The sequence below is a fragment of the Aaosphaeria arxii genome (genome assembly GCF_010015735.1).
Source record: "Aaosphaeria arxii CBS 175.79 unplaced genomic scaffold BU24scaffold_7, whole genome shotgun sequence".
Lineage (NCBI taxonomy): Eukaryota > Fungi > Ascomycota > Dothideomycetes > Pleosporales > Aaosphaeria > Aaosphaeria arxii.
In genome coordinates this window covers 1134025-1153888 of record NW_022983480.1, presented here as the reverse complement: position 1 = coordinate 1153888, position 19864 = coordinate 1134025, and the positions used below count along the sequence as shown (strand labels likewise).

Below are 19864 nucleotides of genomic sequence, written 5' to 3'. Positions count from 1 at the left end.
GAGATGTAGTTGCATGAGTGGCTGGCACCTCTACCTCCCACCCTTCCTACTCTACTTTAGTCCTATGACGGACATGCCGGATTGAAGCTCGACCCGCCAGTCGGAGGAGGGGTGCCCAGCCGCTCCAAGTGACCTTCGACGCCTGTCGCGCCTTTAAGCACAACCCCTCCTTCTCATAATGTAAACAGACATGTCTCTTTGTAGATATTGCATCAATCCAAAGTTACAGTTATGAAAATGTACTTTTCTGCGATGTACACACACAATGTGGCCTAAATGAATTTCTGCAAGCTGAATGGGTTGGGCGCCTCGCAGAACGCCAACGAGCACTAATTCTGCAGCTTGCATTTCAGCCCCCAAACAACCTCGACTACCGACCCCACCATAGCCCTGCGTGAAGTTTGCAGTTCACAGGACTTTTCAGCCCGGCAATGAACGGCAGATTCCAAGTTGTAGAAGGAGAGGTGAATTTATTATATTTGACACCATCATAGGAGCTGAACAACAGCATAACAAAACCTTATCACCAAGAAAGTATTCATTTGTATTTTTCTGCAGGCACGCATCCCTCTTACACAACGAAGTATGGCAGATAGCGACCCTTACGAGGATGATCTGGGAGAATCTGGTGAACTGGCGGCGGAAGACCTGTTCTCTGTGGACATGTCCTTGGATCCAGAAGGCGACGAGAGTGGATATCACATAACGAACGATAAGGACGATCCCTTCCAAAGACAACACATCACAGAGCGGAAAGGCCGAGTCGACGTTCGTTGCGACCTAAAGGACGTTGCCCATGGGTACTTCTCAGCGGATAACGATGATCTGTGTACTCTGATTGTGATTGAGTTCCGATTCGAACCAAATGGTCTTGCCAACCGCATCAGACAAGCCAACATTGATATCACATTCAGCGCCATCGAGAAGGGAAACAGAGATCCAGAGGTCATCGAAATGCACCCAAATGGTAGCTTTGGCATCGAGCCCACGCAAGCTTCAGTGTCGACCACGAAAGGCGGGGGTCTGAACCTTGGTGCTGGAGCAGGTCCTGTCAATCTTGGTGGCGATCTGAAGCTGGAAAGAACCGTGGAACGACAGCGACCTGATATGGCCCGTCTTAGAGGCTCAATCGACTTACCGCGATCGAGGAACAATGGCGTCAAGAGTGCTGTCTCGTGGGGCCTGACCGAGAATGCGACAGATGAGACTGGTATCATCTCTCTTTTGCGGGCTTCCATCTTACTGAAGCGACGGGACATGGCGCATTTCAAAGCCAAGGTGAACATCAAAGTTAAGGCGGACTTGCAAAGCCAGTTTGGTGCGTTCTTTAAAAGCGTGCCTAAAGATGATGATGTTTTGTTCAATCCAGAACGCGATCCGACAAATAAACTTCAGAAATACGATATCGAGAACCTCGGCCTAATCGACCTAAAGTCGTTGTCGGACGTTACCTATCAAACATTCCTGAAAGGTACTGTTAAGGAGCAATAGTTGCTAGAATACAAATAATAAAGTCGTCCTCCATGTGAAGATATATCTGCCCAAGGAGCTCTTCTCGCACGATGTGACAAGACGATACACAATAGCTCAATGTCCCGCCCCCACTTAGGCATCACGGTATCTGCACGCCCGGGAGATTATAATGTACTCGATGATGGCCATTGGCTGTGCCCTATCCCCCATGTTCGATTAGCTGAGGGTCCCATGTCGCCCGTGCATGATGGCTTGATTTTGCACCGTGGCACCGAACTTGTAGCCTGGCCCCGCGCGCTGCAGTGCGCTCTTCGGCTGATAGGGCGCCCGACTCGCCTCACAGATCCTGGGCCTGCTTTTCACGACTGCAATAACCCCACTGCCGCCTTATTCAGCGTGACCGCCAACTCCAATTATCAACTCCACGACGCAGAACGGGTGCGCAGAACGAAGCTCACGAAAGAATGATATTGTGATCATGGCGCCTTCTGATGGTTCTCCATCACCAGGCGTCGGGCCACCGAAGAGGTTGCGTATCTACAAATGGCCAACCTCGATAAGAAATGATGATGTATCAAGCGTCAGTAGTCTGGAGAGCAAGAAGTCCGATGAGGACGCCTCAATCGCAAAAGATGCCAGCGGAGAAAAAGAGGAAAATGAGAACATATCTAGTGAGGAGACTTCGGCCACAGAAAGAGAAGGGGTAAAGGACGCAGCCGATGATGAAAAGACCAGCAAGAGATCAGATTTAAAAAAGAGCAAGGACTACAAGGACAAGAAAGTGAGACCATCGAAAGAAGAGGGCGAGAAAAAAAAGGATGAAGACGCCAAATCCGTAGACACGGATGCAGAAGAGGATGAGAAGAGACCTGGAGATCTGGTAGAGTAAGTTTGAATGCTATCAAAGATGATCAGATTTGGTGGCCTTAAAAGGGCTGAACTAATTATCTCATGCAGTGTGATTGCAGTCTGCGGTTTCAGAGGCTCTCGATATTTTGCAGACGATATTGGAATACATACTGAATGGTCTATGGATCGTGTGGCAACCAAACATCCTAACACTAGGATATCTGTTTATGAGTATAATCCTTTCGGCGATGACGAGAATGTATTCTCAAGAGATGGCCTACGAGCTGAGGCTATACGCTTCTTAGAATCGATTCTTGAGCTTGACCGTCCCCTGAATACGAATATTGTATTAGTTGGGCACGACATTGGTGGCATAATTATAAAAGAGGTAGTCTCTTTGCCACGTTTATTGCATTTAGACTGACATTATATAAGGCGATGATACAAGCTGGGTTTGGCTCAAATAAGTACAGATCGCTTTTCCACGCATTTGCGGGCAATGTAAGTCCAAGTCCAAATACAGATGGAGCGACCAAGACGACGGACTGATCGATTTTGCAGTTTTTCATCGGCTGTCCTCATACTGTTGTGGCCAATATGCCTCTGCAAGATGGTCTTATCAGGCTTGTCAATGAACACATTTGGACCGATACTATTTCTGGTGGTTTGACAGACCATATCTCCTACCTGATCGCCGAGGTGAACCAGGACTTTTTAGAGACTCACCTTAGAATGTTCCTCTCAAACATCTTCGTTAGTTCAACTTTCAAGAATATAGAGGCCCAGGTAAGTGTCGTTCATGTTTTTGAGAGGAGTTCTCTCAGCTGATTGTTGCAGATCTTCATTCAATCCTCTACCAATAAGTGGCTATCTGGAGTGACTGGCACTCAACTGGACTACGATGTTCGTCATGCAGACCTTCCACGCGTTGCTGTCTTTGACAGCCCGTCTCTTCAGGGTAAATGTGAGTGTCTTGTTGATATTTGCTCGGAAATGCAGTACTAAGGGTTATGTGTAGCCCCATTCATGGACACTAAGGAGATTCAAATAATGCAATTCCAGTGTGCTCCACTGCTTACCCCGCATGGATGGGCACTTCACGATCTCCCAACAACACCCGACACTCGTCTTTCCATGAACGTTAGGGATCCAGTATTCTCGACCTGGTTCGAGGCCAAAGGTGTATCATACATGATCGTTCCCGCGAAAGTTCCTCGGTCAAGAATGGCAACAATATTTGCCCATATCTTGAAGCATTCGGGCGCCGACGTATCGGTACAGCCATTTCAATTTGACGAACATGATTGTCGCTACAACTCTGTGGAAGCTATGTTGCGCATGTTCCTCGGTCAAAGTCGCCACATGTACGGCCCTCGGCCAAAGGATGTGCTCGATCGTCATAAAACTTACGAGGAGTTCCACGAACTCAACTTGGAAGACCTCTGGTATCTCCTGGTCGGGGTTCTACGAGTTCCACCAAATGACGTGGAAAAGTTTGTCTGGGTCATCAAGGGGCTAAACGAAAACATCACGTCGTATTCGTGGCTGTTGACAAAGCTTGAAGAGTTGGCGAGACACACAGAGGTCAATTTGAGGGTTCTTCTTTTCGCCTCGGTGGATCTGGGACCCCTACGAGATGCACCGAACGTTCAAATCACAAACAAGATACCGGTGATATGGGGACCAAGAGGAGGCCCGCCGCCGCCTCCACCACCTCCCTACACGCCGCCACCGTTTCCATTCACGCCTCGTTCACCTCTATTGAGTCCTAAACCACCTCTATCCGATGCTGCGTCGATAAAGACTGCGACACGACATGCTGGATCTGCTGCCGAGGAGAACGACGCAGAGGAAAAATCTGAAGCGGACGAGGGCGATTCTGATAATGATCAGAGTAGCCCCACACGCAGCCGCTCTAATAGTAACGTCAGTGGAGCTTTAGATAGCAAGCATGTCGAAAACGCGTCTTCTTCAAATTCAATATCTGGAGAGTCAGTATCGGAGAGTTCGGCGTCTGAGAAGTCCGAATCGAGGAGGAGCTCGTTTTCAGGACCTAATGCACTACGTGGTCCTGCTGGAAGCCACAACAATGCGATACAAAGAGCTATTCTGAGACTGACTCAAACGAGACCCGATCTGCACAGTTCAATTCCGCTCCTGAAACGAGTCCTAAAAGAATCCGCTTCCAATCGAGAACTGCGAGACATGATTCTTGATTGGCTCACCTATTCTGATGTCAACGTCGAAACATTAGAGAAATATTTGTCAGACACCCAAGTTTTCAATGTAGAGAAACTCTTCCGTCTTGTTCTGACAACTCTCACGTTCGGCGCCGAGAAACACACCATATTCCACCTGCTACGTTTAGCCGTCCATGCCTTCCGGCCCCTAAGTCTGCACGAGTTCATTGAGCTTCTTCGGGAGTATTTGCCTGTCCAATTTGAAGCAATCTCCAGGCAGCAGGAATCATATTCGCCAATAATTCCAATATTGTTCAAGGGTATCCTCATTATACGCCAGAACGAGGTGCGCGTGGGTCATCCTTTCCTGGTAGAATTTCTCCGCAATGAATTCACAACCGAGGCTGAGTTTTATCCCGATCATGAATCAACTATGTCACTTGCGGAAGTACATACTCAAATTGCGATAATGTGCATGAAACACCTTCAGGCTACATCGATAGAAACATTACAGTTGAGGCACGCTCAGCCTAATCAAGCGCCAGTGCCTGAGCCTCGGCGAGATTTCCTATGCTACGCAATCAGATACTGGCCTAAGCACGTGCAGAAGGCACAAGCAAACCAAATAGCAGGTCCAGTTTCAAAGGCTTTTGACGAATTACTCAAGATCAAAGGCCTCCTCAATGCCTGGGCCAAAGCATATTGGAGCCATACAAGTAGGGTTGTTCCAGTAGACGAATCTCGCGTCACAGCATCCTTCATCTTGGCAGAGTATGGTCTATCAGAGTTGCTCCAGAAGCACCTTGCTCAATCCGAGGAAGGAGATCAAGGAGATCAAGGAGATCAAGGAGATCAAGGAGAGCAAGGAGATCAAGGAGAGCAAGGAGATCAAGGAGAGCAAACAGAGCAAGGAGACTCAACTACATACGATGCAGAATTCATGAGCGCTCTCGAGGCTGCGGCCAGGTACAAGCAAAAGGACATTCTTCAGTCACTACTTTCAAGGTCAAAACCGCAGGACAAAGCGTACGACCATGTCATTATAGCCTCCTTGGACTCAAATGACGAATCCATGGCGACTGCATTGCTGGAAAAGTGGAACACAAAAACTGACCGCATGAACGATCCAGTGGCGGTACTTAAACGAGCAGCGGTTTTAGGGATGAATTCTGTGGTAAACTTCATCCTGACAAATTTCAAGGAAGATGTCACCCTGACCGCTCTGTTGGACACATTCCCATCTGCTGCTTCAAGCGGGAAACTGAGTTGTACGAAACTAGTGCTAGAGGCGTTCCAAGATGCTGTCCTCACTGAAGAGCAGGAAACACAAGCGCGTCAAGGTTTGTTTGTAGCTTGCATGGAGGGCCATACAGAGGTGGCCGAATTCCTCCTCGATCGAGAGCTCGTAAGGCGAACATACGGCGAGTTGCAAGCCGAGCATTTCGATTTCGACGGCAAGTGGATGTTCCGCAGCGCCTTCGATTACGCAATCCTGAATGGCCACCACGTTACGTTGAGACGTTTGCTTTACGCTTTTCAACGTCATGAAAAGTATCTTTCCGTTTTCGATCGTCTTGCGCAGTTTGCAGCGTGGTTCGGACAAAATGCATGTTGCCAAGAGATCTTCGACTTCCTCAAACAGACTACCCCAGACATTAGGGAAGCATGCAGATTGCCCGACACAAGAGTATCGATTATGGGAAGAAAGAAAACACTCGGGATTTTCTTAGACGCGGGTTTCGAGCCGAGTTATGAGACTGAGAAATTCGTCCTCGGTTTGAAACCAATCTGTCAAGTGTACACGGATGCAGCAGTCAGCATGATCGAACTGCTTCTTTCGAGAACCGAAGGAAGAATCGACAAAGAGCAATATCAGGAAGGTCTGGACCAAGGACTTCTCGTTTCTATTGATAGCGACAACTTCGAGATTGCCTCAATGCTTCTGGCCAAGGGCGCAAATATCGAAAGCCGAAATGAAAACGGCCAGACGCCCCTATTCATAGCCTGCATTCGAGGCCTTGAGTCTTTGGTAGAGAAGCTGCTAGATGCCAAGGCCGACATCAATGCCCAAGAGAAGAACGACGATCCCTGGGGATGGTTTCCTATTCATGCAAGCTGGAGCAATATCATGAACGTCCGCGCCATGATCAAAGCAGGCGCCGATATAAACACGAGAGCGAAGAGCGGCTCAACAATCGCAATGCTGGCCTGCGAGTGGAAAGACGAAGTACTTCTTCGGGAAGTGCTCTCGCATGACCCAGACCTCACGATTGTTGCTGACGATGACAACACAGCGTTGTCTATTGCTGTTTATGGCGGCCAATACCAACTTGCAAAACTGATTCTCGAGACTGGGCTCAATCCGTGCACAACGCCGAACCCCCACAAATTGCTGTCTTACTGCGTCACTGAGTCAAGACTCGATATCTTGCAATTGCTCGTGCCCTACAAGTTCGATTTGGACGCTAAGAACCCTACCGACAATACTGCTCTTAATTTCATTACGGTCGCTACTGATATTTCCATCGTGAAGCTCCTCGTCAATCTCGGTGCGAATATTCACACTAAGAATTCCATCAACGTTACGCCTCTACGAAAGGCAGTTATGGCTCCAAATTTCGAGGCTGTTCAATTCCTGATATCGAGAGGTGCGGCCATCAACATCGAATTTGAAACCGAAGGTACTGTTTTCCACGAAGCATGTGCAGATGGCAGACGCATGATGGTTGAGTTCCTACACGAAAAGGGTGCCAATCCTAATTGGGTTTCCAAAGGACTATGGGGAACACCTTTCCAGGCAGCCTGCATTCGTTTCAGAAGCGCACAGACAAACGCAATCATTGATTACCTCTTGGAAATAGACGCCGCGGATATCAAGATAAAGAGCAGCCGGTGGGGTTCAAATCTGAACACTGCCTGTGTTGCTACAAGCGTCGAAACGGTTCGGAAGCTGTTAGATGCTGAATCAAGCCTAGAACCAGCCCAGCGAGAAGCAATCATCAAAGGAGGTGATGCGATCGGGCGAAAGCCCATACACTTCGCTTTGTATAATTCAATCGAGCATGTCGAGTTACTTCTCGCGCATGGCGCCGATCTATACGCCAAAGATGACATGCTCAGGGGTCCATTGCATTTTGCAGTGGTGACGGGTTACCTAGATCTAGTCAAGTGGCTGATTGAGCGTGATGACAGTCTCGTTCATCAAGAAGACATTGATGGATGGACACCGCTGTTATGGTCCCTCATGGAAGGCCAAGACGAGAGATGGGGAATGTGCACAAGTAGTTTCGATCGCGGGAAAATTATCAAGGAGCTCATCAGCAACGGTGCAGATATCATGGTTCAAGGCAAAGGCACAGACAGAACCTGGACTCCATATGAGTTGGCGAAGTATTATGGTCGTGATGAAGAGATCATCGACCTTGTACGACCAACTGTCGAGCAAATAAGAAAGGCCAAAAATAGAGGTTTCTGGCTAGAAACGATGGAAAAAGACATCAAGCCTGTAGTGCGGGATGCGGAGATGTATTGCGATGCTTGTATAACGGTAAGTTGAAGATGTATCCGAGACTCTATGATCCGTTAGGCTGATTGTGTGTTCTAGCGTGTATTTGGCTCTTATTGGGAGTGCGAAGAATGTGCAGAGTTCGCACTTTGTTTCAAATGCTACCGAAGCTCGGCTGAAATACATCCTGCTCATAAGTTCAAGGAAGCTGGCGGTAGTGTGGCGTCAGAACATGACGAAGGATCGGATACTGGTAAGCTTGAAGATATACCCGAAGAAGACGAACCCAACTCGGACGATGCTACAAGTCATGGCGGTGACGGATCTTCATCAATAAGGGACGGAGAGAGCGAGAGTGTTGACTTTGACGAACCTTCGAGCATCCTCTCGCCAGAGTCAGAAGCATCGTACGAATCCGACACTACCGAGGTCTGAGATGAGATCTAGCCATAGAGGGATCAATACAGATGTTTCCATACAATGCGAGTTTGTATGCTTCATGATACTATTGCTACACAACTTGTCGATGACAGCATCTTACCACCACAATACGTAAGCTTTGAACCCAGGAGAAGTCTCACAATCTCACTTGTCAAAACTCATTACTTCACCCATGGTCCTGTAGAAAGGGTCAATTACTTGATAAAAACCCAAAGACCTCTTCATTAGCTGCTTTATCTCTACTAATCTCTATCGTCTTGCGGGCGATCGACCTCATGTGGATGGATGAATAATTAAAAACATAATCTTTTGTTGCCAGGTATTTCTGGGTTGTAATTCACCAAGTCAAGGCCACGCAAATATACACTAACAGCAAATATTGAATTAGAGAGCAGGCATGCACCCTCTCTGTTAGGATTTATTGAGTATAATCCTCTACATCAACTGTCGGCTACTGGCCTTGCTGAAATATTGCATGTTTTGTTGCGCCCTTCGTTCAAATCTGCAGCGTGCGGGAGGCATGCTAAAGTTATGAGCAAGCGCTTCAAAATTTCGATTCCTCCCAGAACTAAAAGCAGCAGTAGTAAGTCATATAAATGCCTTACGAGAATAGAAATTATGGTGGAGTACATGTGTTGGATGGGGAGAAGTTGCCGGAAACCGTAGGGCCGGTTACCCGCTTACTCATGTTTGCACTCGGACTCGTACTCACGTTGCGCAACAGCATCGGCGAAAATTTGCACACGATAGGATAGATCGACACGGAACGAACACTGATGGTACAAACACTGTTACAATTATTCTCCGCCGCCAGAATTCACTAAACCACCATCCCACTGTTACTATACTCGGTCTTCCGCATCTAGATGATCTCTGTGCCGATTCCACTAGAGCGAGGTTTCAAGGATGTAGATCTCGGAGATATTCTGTTAACGAATACTCATCATACAGTTCGGGAGATTCGGACAAAAAAGATTGCTTGTTGATCGCCCTTAAGAAATGTTTGATTGACGAGCACGGAGAGGGTTGGATGCTGAATCATAAGAGCCACAACAGATCCTCCGTCAATTGGCATTCCGTATGCCTGTTTCAACCTCAACGATCTTATTTGCACGGAAGAAAATCATTTCAACCTAGAAGCCCGATCTACAGCAGTTTAATTCCAAGACCTGTTAATATCATATTTACTGTCAGTATAAATAATGTACAGTTCAGTTCCCTTACTCCATACCAACCTCAACCTTCTGCCTATCTTTAGCCATCACCTATGCTATTTTGACTGGTCAAGCAATAGCATAGGTCACTACATTCTGATTTATTTTCCTTATTTCTTATGTTAATGAGCCATCATGCGTGTCGCTAGCATAGTTATTTTGGCTGTCTTCCATAACCGGATTAGAACATCGCATGCACTCACAGATGCTGGACATTTGGGAGTAGACACTCACGATACTGATTACGAAGACTCTTTCAAGAGCGATTATCTTGGAGGCCTTGAGACTCGCGATCTTTACGAGGGCAATTCTATCGACGATGTAGATCATGGGGAATATCACGGGGGTCTTGAAGCTCGTGACATTGCCGAGGACTACTACAAGGACGAGTTTACTGGAAGGCTTCAAGTACGCGACATTCCCGAGGACGAAAATACTGGAGCTCCTGAAGCTCACAATCCTGGGTACGAGGCTTATGACCAGGACGAATTCACTGGAGGCCTTAGAGATGATGATATCCCCGAGGACTACCTCGATGACGAATCCTCTAGGGGTCTTGAAACCCGCGACATTCCCGAGAACGAATCTACTGGATCTCTTGGAGCCCATGATTCTGAGTATGAGGACTATGACAAGAACGAATTCACTGAAGGGTTTGAAGATGACGATATCCCGGAGAACGACTACGAGGATGAATCTGCCGGGGGTCTTCAAGCTCGCGATACTGCTGGGAACGACGAATACTCTAACGATGAGTATGACGACAACTTGCTACAGAACGAGACCGACCCAGATCAGGATGATTATGACGATTCTTATCCAACTGAACTCGACGAAACGCTTGATAAAACGTTGTTGAGAAAGAGGCGAATGATGTCCGGCGATTCTTATGCAAATGAATTCGACGAAACGCCTGATAAAACGTTGTTGAGAAAGAGACGAATGATGTCCGGCGGTTCTTATCCAAATGAACTCGACGACATGCCTGATGAAACGTTGTTAAGAAAGAGGCGAATGATGTTCAGCGATTTGGATCCAAATGAACTCGACGACATGCCTGGTAAAACATTGTTGAGAAAGAGACGAATGATGTCCGGCGTCCAAAGCCCGCCGCAGTAACCAAGTCATCAGAGAAGCCACCAGCACCCCTCAAACTAGATATTCCACCTACCCATAGAAAATTCCTAGCATGCTAACTAAGATTACATATTAAAATACGAACGTATTGGAGAGAAGCTAAAATTTGGTGTAGGTCAATGGGGGTGTGAAAGTGTAGATATTTATTGACATCTTGATTGCAAGCGGTGCAAAACCAACCGGGTTAATGTCATCACAAAAGGCCTTTGGGCTACAGTCACTTCATACCTACCTATAAAACTACGTGATATCATAATCTATAGAGTCACACCGAAGGGTTTGCAAAGTATACGTAACATGCTTTACTAGTTTACTTCTGTTGTTATTTTAGTCACATCTGTCCGGCTCGCTGCTCTCCTGGATTCAACGAAGACTACTTCCAACTATTAGCATAGGAATCTGCTTACGATTCCACACTTAACTATCAGGCTGCTGGTGCGTTGCTTAAGCCGAACTGAGCTTAAGGGAAGACATCTTTTCAATGCCCAAGGGCCGCACGTATTATCCGCTTTGGGATATGTAATATATGATAAGTAGTATATAAAGTATTACAGCACAGGACACAGCGTGTGTTTGGCTATTGGTACTGCAAGAGACCAGAAAGGCCTAGTAGCTAGCTCTTCGTACCCTCAAGGCCTTTATGCAATCCTGCGGCCAGCCATACTTGGAATAGATTCTTTGTATCAACCATACCCGGACAGCATCTTCCATATTGTAGCCTTTGCCCTATGGGTTACTATACAGATATATTCCAACAGAGGGAACATGCTTATAGTCCTTCAAAATCTTTGTAAGAAACGGTACGAACCTTTCGTACATGATCACAATCAGCACCGTAAAATCTCCACATCTGTGCTGAGAGTCCAAGTCGTCTCATTAGAAGCTCTCCTACGCAGTGCCTTCAACGTCTCATCTTTGACCGCTCGCGCTTGAAACTCTATGTCTAGTTCACTGCCAGTGCAGGGTGCCACTATGCCTGCATCGCCGTCTGATGGTGTGAGGAGTTTCGCGAAGGGCCCAGAGAGTGGCCCCGGAACATCGAGCATTCCGATGCTCTGATGATAATCAGTGCTTGGGTGTGAAATATAGATGATATGCAAGCTAACCTGTGTCTCTGCTATTTCGGCAAAGAAGTATGTGCTTCGAAAGAACATAGTCGCATTGCCCGGTAGGACCGCGTTTCCTTGCGCGGTAGTACCTCGCGAATTGATCTTCATCTTCCAGCCTTTTTCAACAGTGACGTGGCTTACAATGTTGCACATTCTGAGCGAAGATCCAAATGGGCCCTCTAGCGTTGGTAGAAAGTTGGAGAGAGTGAAAGTGAGCAAAGCACTATTTGTTGTTGGGTTCACTGGCCCAACAACCATGCTTAACCCCCCATCAGGACATGCACTGCCCCAGTAGGCAATGTCTTCCAGTTTCGGTTGTGGAGCTGAGTCGCTCTGGCCTACGACAATCGAAGCAGAGCCAAGTAAGAGCAAAGCAATGGGAAACCGCATCGTGTGTTGAGTTTGATTTGGACGTGGGAACGTAGGAAATGAAGGAAGGCCAAGTAGTTGAGAGGAATGAATTTGGTCTTCATTGCTTGTTATCTACGGCTATTGGATGCCCCACTTGACAGATAATGTTCTCTTTACTGCCGTATATTGAGTGTGTCAATGTAGGCCAGGATGTTGATTCGCGATTTCATTTGTAGTTTGTGAGCCCGGCAGATTGCCCCACGAACGTGAGATTACGCATTTCAGCACCAGAGTACAAGCACCTAGAATACAGCGATTATACTTATAAATATTTTAATTAATCGAGTCGGAAGCTAGACTTATCATCAAGGCACAATTAGCAGTACCGCAACAATGCTAATCTTTGCGGGTTATACGAACTAGATTATCATTTTCATTTTCTTTCTCATAACGATGGAAAACAGAAGCAAGATCACCCGGAGTCAAGTTTAGGGGGAGCATTCTGTATTACATCCATATTCTAGTTCGTTCTGTTCTCGCAGGTCTCAAATTGCAAAATTAGCAGAGATTCGGCTATATGCACTGCTTTCCTTTATACAGTTAAGGTGATGCGGTATTGTAGATCTCCCCCTTCGCTAGATCTTCACACCGAAGTACGTATGTATACCTGTAGTTATAGGCATTTTCTCCCTAGTGCTAAGGAAACCCAAAGCGCTGTGGTAATAGCCACCCACTACATCGGTAGTTTTCTATGCTTCCAATACAGCCCGATGATTAGTAGGCGTCCGTAGCCCAGTTCCTGTCTTCTACCACTGAGCCTACGCGTCAGCAAGGCGAAAAGGTCTGTACTGGCGTGTGCGTTCGGTCTTTTGTAAAGTCAGAGGTGGTATTAGAAGCATGAGCTATGCATCAATAGGTCTGGTAAAGCAGAATACTAACCCTATGCGCCAGTGGTATATTGGAGCAACTCTCCTCTACGTCATGGTATGCCTGGATAGTTCATAGTTGCACTCCGATGGCTTTATTTGCACTACAGTCTACACCCCTTCACGTTTTGTTAACGTATCGCGCAACCTGGCGGTCTCGCGTCCAACCCGAGATTCTGGGTTGCATGAAACACCTTATGCGACAAGTTTGCGACTCCCATACATACATACATACAGCCTCATCAGTATCTCTGTGGCAAGGAACACTTTACAGATTGATGATAACGCGTGTTAAAAAGTGTGCCAAGCATGGTGGAATCCTTATTACTAAAAGCACGTGATGGAGCTGTTATCTGTAGCGAAAGTTGATTTTGAGGTGTTTCAGCAGATCGCAAGAATTATCGTTGAACCGAGTATTGCACTTTAGCCGAGACTTGTAGGCAGTTTCATGTCTTTCTACGAGCTATCCAACCACAGCCCTGAACCCCCTGCCTTACCACATTGGAGACGAGACAGAACCTCAGGTGTATCAGTCGGCACCTTTCTCAACCAAGGTATGTACAATACTACTGCAAAAGCTGTCACATTCATACGTATCCAGGCAGGATATGATACAGGAACCTGGGGAAGATCATCCTGTCTCGTACGATTTCTCGATTATGACTGTGCGATCTGCGATCCATAGCTCTAAGAAGCACTGTAACGAGCAACATCGTGTTGCAGGCATCCAAAATAGGCATTTAACTTATGCACCGTCAAAAAGAATTATTTACCCACTTCAGCCGACTCTTTTTGCGTTTACGTTCTTTGGTTCTGTTCAGACAAGTTGATCCAGCTAGAAGCTTGGAACAATGGCCGTTGAACAAGATAGGTCATTTCGCCCTTGACATTGGAATGATCACTCAGATACACTCGCTCTTCTTCTAATTTCTTTATTAAGACTCATTTTCGTCGTCTCGCCAGGGAGTTGATCTCTTTAGGCATCAACTAATACTAATCTTTCTTATCTCAACTATCACCGTGGACACCTAGACGATATACAGCCAAAATGGCAACATTATCGATCCCCCAGCTTTCACTCGACTTGCCGAGCACTCGCATGAGCGTCAATTTCGATAACTTTGCAAGCAGCAATGAATCATCCGTTAGACCGGGTCGCTTGCCTTATACCAGCCACCTACTAACAAGAAAACCGCTGCCTTCACATAACGGCAAGCCCATACGGCCCGGTTACGCTCTACAGCCAAACTTGACCGGCATCGAAGAGCATCGCGAACCATATCCTCCAGCACCAGCTCGTCATGATTCTGCACATGGGCCTTCCAAGGCAGACAAACTATTACACTCAATCCACAGCGCTTATTCTCTTTCAAGAACAGACTCGAGTGCGTCGGCCTCGACCTCTTCCAGCAAATCCACGGTCGTCGATTCCGTCTTTTCACGAGTTCCGAGCTCCACAAGCACTCGTGCTTCGTCGCCCAATTCATTCTGTACCCCCAAGAAGTCAGGCCCGTACTACGAGCCGACTCAGCTACTAGACCTGCCCCAATCCATAATCGAACAAATTCTGAGCTACATTCTACCAATAGGATACACCGTAACGATTGGACCGAGTTCAGACGCCCAACGCCACATGTTCCACCGCTACCATCGCCCATCCCTCGACTACATTAACCTTCGCCAAATCTTGAAACACCCGGTATTCGTCATATCCAAACAGCTTCGCTCGGATGCCCTGGACGTTTTCTACCGGACGTGCGATTTCTCGATCGACCTGGCCAATATCTATTACACAAAAGTCTCCTCGACGGCAGACGAGAACTTGAAACGCCACCAGCGCTTCTGGAATCTCAACACTCCTCTGGCTATAAGAGAATCGCTACGGAGAGCTTCTAGGTTGAACGTTCGTCTACCAGTCCCCAGTACCGAGTCACACGGCAAAGGGAGAGACGAGGATGACTGGATGGATGGCAGCGACGGCAAAGGCGGCGGCGGCTGGATCGTGAAGAGCATGAAGAAAGAGAAGGAGGACGCCGCCGAGATACTGAAGTGCCTTGAAACCGTCGTGCGCTTGATTATGTCGCCATCGGAGGAGGACCAGCCGCCTCAACGACTAGGTAGAAGCTTGAGTCTTCGCAGGAAGGGAAGCACGAAGAGCCGAACCAGTTCGCCTGAAATGTCGGGAGAGGATAGTAAGAAGAGATCCTTGAAGAAATTGGAGGTTACTCTGGTCAAGCGGAATCCGTATACGCTGGTGTTGCCAGAGTCGCTGGCGCTTATCCGCGCCTTGCGATCCATGCCGGTTACTGGCTATACCAGGTACTACTTCGAGCTAGAAGGCCAAAGATCATTGTGGGCTACAAAGTATCGAAGTAAATGGCGAGGCAAGGAGCCGGACGGCGAAAGCCTCCTTCAAGGTACGTAGATGCATCCTCGCGCGCCTGAGTGGAACTAACCGGTATCTTAAAGATCTTCAAAGCCTGTCCATGGCTGAAAAACAAATCGAACCGATCGTTACACCCACGGAGTTCAGGTTTGTGGGTGTGAACAGGAGCGGACAGCTACAACTCTCGGATTTCGCAATGCCGAAAACGCCCATCACGCTTGAGAAACCAACTAGGTCGGCGAAAGATGCTTCTGACGCTCCTCTAATGCCGTCCTCCGCTGTCAAATCTATTCTACGAACCCCTTTGACGATATTTGGGAGGAAGACGCACGCAAGACTTGATAGCTATACTCTGATCATGAATGAAGGCATGAATGGATCTCAGCCAAGTAGTAAACCCAAATCGGGTCGTGCACAACCACCATCCATTGATGAATTAAGGATGATTGCAGACGGTATCAGGAATGGCACCTACTAGAGACGTTTCGCACCACTTTTTCACGAGAATCATGACAAATGTAAACTTAATATCGTATATATACTTAACCAAATCAGTGCTGTGCGCTGAAAGATCACTCATCTTGTTTTTAGATGGTTAGAATTCATCGCTGCAAATGCAACAATACTTGAAGATGCTCGCTTCCAGCACATAAACGCTTATGCATGCAACCTTAGTATATGGCAAGGTCAAACCCATACAGCTAGACCTCCAAAGAAATAATGTTCTCAACAGATCATGCATCGTCCTCATCCACTACCTCTTCATTCGGAATAGGTTGGTACGCCGATGAATCTTTGAAGAAAAGCAACACCACAAAGATCAATGCGAACAGCCCTCCTGCAAACAAGTAAGGAAGACCCAACCAAGACCATCCATGATCCAACCCTGCGGCATACAAGCCGGCATAGATGGGGCCAGAGACAGACGCTCCGATAGTGCGTAGCATGGTCATGGCGGAGTAGGCGATGCTCACCCCCTCGGGATCGACCATATCCGTCACCATCGATCGCAAGACAGACTCTTGGGCCGTACCAAGGCCGGCCATGACGATTCCTGGAACGTTGCATTAGTACTGCGATCTGTGATGACGCGAGGAGATTCTTACCAAAAACAGCTAAACCTATGACAGGCGCAAGACCTAGGCACCATAGGCCGATCACAAGAGCTGCAACACTGCCTTGTGCAATGTATAGATCTTTAGAGAAGGGCGATACGCCGTATCTCGAAAGACCCATAGCTATCAAGGGAAGGATAGTCAGGCAAGTCGTTAGTTCAACGAGCATCTGTAGAGAATGCAGGAAGCTTGCCTAAACCTAGAGTCAGTGTCCGTTCGAACCAATCCGCCGAGCTGTACTTACATTAGCAAAGCTCCATTCGAACTTCTTTGAGACATAGATGGATAGCATCAAAGGCAGTGAATCGAATCCGAGCTGCGCAATGGTCACCAGGGCCATGATTATCATCACCTTCGCGTTGCCTGACAGCACTGAGAACACGAATTTCGGATACTGGATGGCAGACCGGATTCTGTCTTGCCAACTTTCATTGTCGGCGTCGTCCGACTTGCCGACACGTTGAGATGGCACAAACATCATTGCGACCATACCGAGAAGGAACGACGTAAGGGCAATGATAAGAGGTAGCCATATGCTAATCTTCATGAGCGCACCTGAAGCGGCGTAGCCAATGACAGCTGACCCAGTGCCAGCTGCACGTATGCGGAAGAAAATGGTACTTCGCGTCGTAGCATCGACGTGATCCGCGACAATCACATGGAGGAGCGTCCATATCATAGTCTGGCCTCCGCCAAAGATGTTGAAGATGAAGTGCAGCCAAATAAGTCGAATAGGGAATATGTCCGGGAAATAGCAGACGATCATCGGCCACAACTCTTCGAGGAAAATGCCGAAAAAGGCGAGAGACAAGATAAAAGAATGGCCATATCTATCGGCGAGCGCAGCAAATGGGATGGCGAACAATGAAGGTATGAAATTGGAAAGTCGTTCAAGACCACCCAGAAGCGCTAATTGCTGCTGTACTGCTGAGATTTTGCAGTCATGAATGACGTCGGTCGTACTCCTGTAATGATTGCGACATAGAATTCGCTCGTAGAGTTCGGCTCTTGGTGCTGGTTGCAGACTTTCTCCAAATAGGAATAAGAATGTTGTGAGATAGACTATGGGGATTACTTTACCCATTGTAACAAAGAAAACAACGAATGGATACTATTTCATGAAATGGTCCAAAAGAGAGGGAACAGGACAAAGACATGGGATCTAATCTGATTTTTCCAAGATTGACGCTATACTTAATTTAGAAAGTGAGCTACCTCTCGCCTCATGTGACATGATAGCATCAAATGATTTCTTATGGTTTATAATTAATGTTTTCTGGATATTTAGATATTCTCAGTGTCCATGGTATTGGAATACGTTTAATTAAAAGGACTTACGAATGTTGTTTCCGTATGTGCAAAGCATAAGGTTCACATCGATGTACCGAAACACATGAGTTAAGAGGTACCTTACCAGGTACCTACCTAGGGAGGTACGTAGACCCGAATGGCGCTCAGGCGGTAGCTCTTCCATTAAGGGCTCTATAAATAATTCCTTAAGATATCTAGGACAAATAGCGATGAAGTGATATCGTCTGGCGTTATCGTGGAGCCCAAAACAATCGTTTCGGCTACTGCCACAAGATTCATACCATAATGTTCATTTCAAGAACGTGGGTAACTGTGATGAAAGTAAGTGCCACCTGAGGCGCTCCCCATTACTTTACACGAAAGAGATAATAATTACGCCGTTATTATTCCACTGAATACTCAAAATTTATATATTAGTCCACAGACAACAGTGTTGAAACAAAGTGCAGTAAATCCGATGCATGCCAGGTGACGTTCGGAATTACCACATTAGGTAGGTAGGTGTATGGCTACGTTATCAATACAACCTCAACCAAACAACCCGTATTATATCCTTACTTCCCGGCGATTGAACTCAAGATGTCTCACTCGGATCCCCGAAGAGTTAAAATTGGAATCTTAGTTCCATCATCCAATACAGCACTTGAGCCTTTGACAAATGCCATTCTCAACTCCATACCCTCCTCAGAAGCCATTGTAACGGCGCACTTTTCTCGGTTTCCCGTCACAAAGATTGCCCTTTCAGACAAAGCACTCGCTCAATTCGACCCAGAAAAGATACTCTTCGCTGCACAACTATTAGCAGATGCCAAAGTAGACATTATAGGCTGGAGTGGCACGTCATCAGGCTGGCTAGGCTTCGAAGCAGATGAAGATCTATGTCGCCAGATTGAGAAGCGGACAGGAATCCAAGCGACAACCTCCGTCCTTGCCCTGAACAAGGCATTGAAAAAGATAGAAGCATCAAAATTAGGACTCGTTACACCCTATGTCGATGATGTACAAGCCGCAATAATCAAAAATTATGCCGCAATTGGTATTGATGCTTCGGCCGAACGTCATTTACGACAAACAAATAATGTCATGTTCGCGAGTCTAGACGAGAAATTTTTTGATCGTATGGTGGAAGGAGTTGTCAAAGAAGGAGCAAGAGTCGTAAGTACGTTTTGCACGAATATGAGTACAGCGCAGCATGTGGACCGATGGGAAAGGGATTTGGAGGTGACCGTACTGGATACGGTGACAACGGTTCTCTGGGATGCTCTGAGGTTGTGTAAGGTCAGAACGGAAACGATCAAAGGATGGGGGAGTATCATGAACATCCAATAAGCTATCGGTTACGTTTTGAAAATCGATCCTTCAGAAAATACGATCCTATCGTGATTATCAAGGAATTGCAGAACCAAGCTGTCTTCCACAGTTTATTTTCCAGTTTACTATACAGAATGAAAACCCGTTGAGCCTGGTCTTCAGATGTTTTTACTGGAAAACATCGAATTCACTCAGTCCATGATAAAGAAAGTGCATAAAAAAAAGCGAAGTCGCTTAAAATAACTGGCTGCAATATGTTCGCATCGATTGATACTGGGGGACCGGAGCCGTGATGATGCGGAGGAGATAGCCGAGGGCCCTCGACCTAACGGGGAAGTGCGACACAAACCAAGGTCCACCACCATCACATCTGAATTACTACGCAATCACAGTAATTTGTATAGATATAAATTTTAAAAAATCCATAGAACTGTTACAAACTGTTAAAGAACCAGCTCCTTTACCCGTCAAAGAACCTGCTCCTGTCTAAATAAAATGCTTCAAAAAAGAAGTGCCAAGACATTATGTGCCAAGACTGATTGTTCTCGATGATTCC

At 46.8% G+C, this 19864-nt stretch overlaps 7 protein-coding genes across 7 annotated transcripts; 5 read left to right on the top strand and 2 right to left on the bottom strand.

Annotated features, from left to right (window-relative positions):
• The first annotated feature begins 232 nt into the window (after positions 1-232).
• BU24DRAFT_425438 (uncharacterized protein) lies at positions 233-1524 on the top strand. The gene has a single exon (XM_033528741.1). The coding sequence runs from the start codon at positions 586-588 to the stop codon at positions 1489-1491; it is 906 nt and encodes a 301-aa protein (XP_033381161.1). The 5' UTR covers positions 233-585; the 3' UTR covers positions 1492-1524.
• Positions 1525-1951: 427 nt separating this feature from the next.
• BU24DRAFT_412143 (uncharacterized protein) lies at positions 1952-8442 on the top strand (the record flags this gene model as incomplete). The annotated part of the gene is made up of 7 exons (XM_033526093.1): positions 1952-2358; positions 2431-2710; positions 2758-2823; positions 2884-3108; positions 3160-3286; positions 3341-8049; positions 8107-8442. The coding sequence occupies 7 exons, from the start codon at positions 1952-1954 to the stop codon at positions 8440-8442; spliced, it is 6150 nt and encodes a 2049-aa protein (XP_033381160.1).
• A 1355-nt stretch (positions 8443-9797) lies between these two features.
• BU24DRAFT_494755 (uncharacterized protein) lies at positions 9798-10781 on the top strand (the record flags this gene model as incomplete). The annotated part of the gene is made up of 1 exon (XM_033534080.1): positions 9798-10781. One exon carries the CDS (start codon positions 9798-9800, stop codon positions 10779-10781), a length of 984 nt encoding a protein of 327 aa, XP_033381159.1.
• Positions 10782-11626: 845 nt separating this feature from the next.
• On the bottom strand, positions 11627-12298 carry BU24DRAFT_412141 (uncharacterized protein; the record flags this gene model as incomplete). The annotated part of the gene is made up of 2 exons (XM_033526092.1): positions 11627-11854; positions 11906-12298. 2 exons carry the CDS (start codon positions 12296-12298, stop codon positions 11627-11629), a joined length of 621 nt encoding a protein of 206 aa, XP_033381158.1.
• Positions 12299-14233: 1935 nt separating this feature from the next.
• On the top strand, positions 14234-16049 carry BU24DRAFT_494754 (uncharacterized protein; the record flags this gene model as incomplete). The annotated part of the gene is made up of 2 exons (XM_033534079.1): positions 14234-15602; positions 15655-16049. 2 exons carry the CDS (start codon positions 14234-14236, stop codon positions 16047-16049), a joined length of 1764 nt encoding a protein of 587 aa, XP_033381157.1.
• A 53-nt stretch (positions 16050-16102) lies between these two features.
• BU24DRAFT_425435 (MFS general substrate transporter) lies at positions 16103-17807 on the bottom strand. The gene is made up of 3 exons (XM_033528740.1): positions 16931-17807; positions 16678-16879; positions 16103-16625 (listed from the first exon to the last, which is right to left on the bottom strand). The coding sequence occupies exons 1-3, from the start codon at positions 17768-17770 to the stop codon at positions 16306-16308; spliced, it is 1362 nt and encodes a 453-aa protein (XP_033381156.1). The 5' UTR covers positions 17771-17807; the 3' UTR covers positions 16103-16305.
• Positions 17808-18576: 769 nt separating this feature from the next.
• BU24DRAFT_425434 (Asp/Glu/hydantoin racemase) lies at positions 18577-19705 on the top strand (the record flags this gene model as incomplete). The annotated part of the gene is made up of 1 exon (XM_033528739.1): positions 18577-19705. One exon carries the CDS (start codon positions 18577-18579, stop codon positions 19324-19326), a length of 750 nt encoding a protein of 249 aa, XP_033381155.1. The 3' UTR covers positions 19327-19705.
• Between the last annotated feature and the right edge of the window lie 159 nt (positions 19706-19864).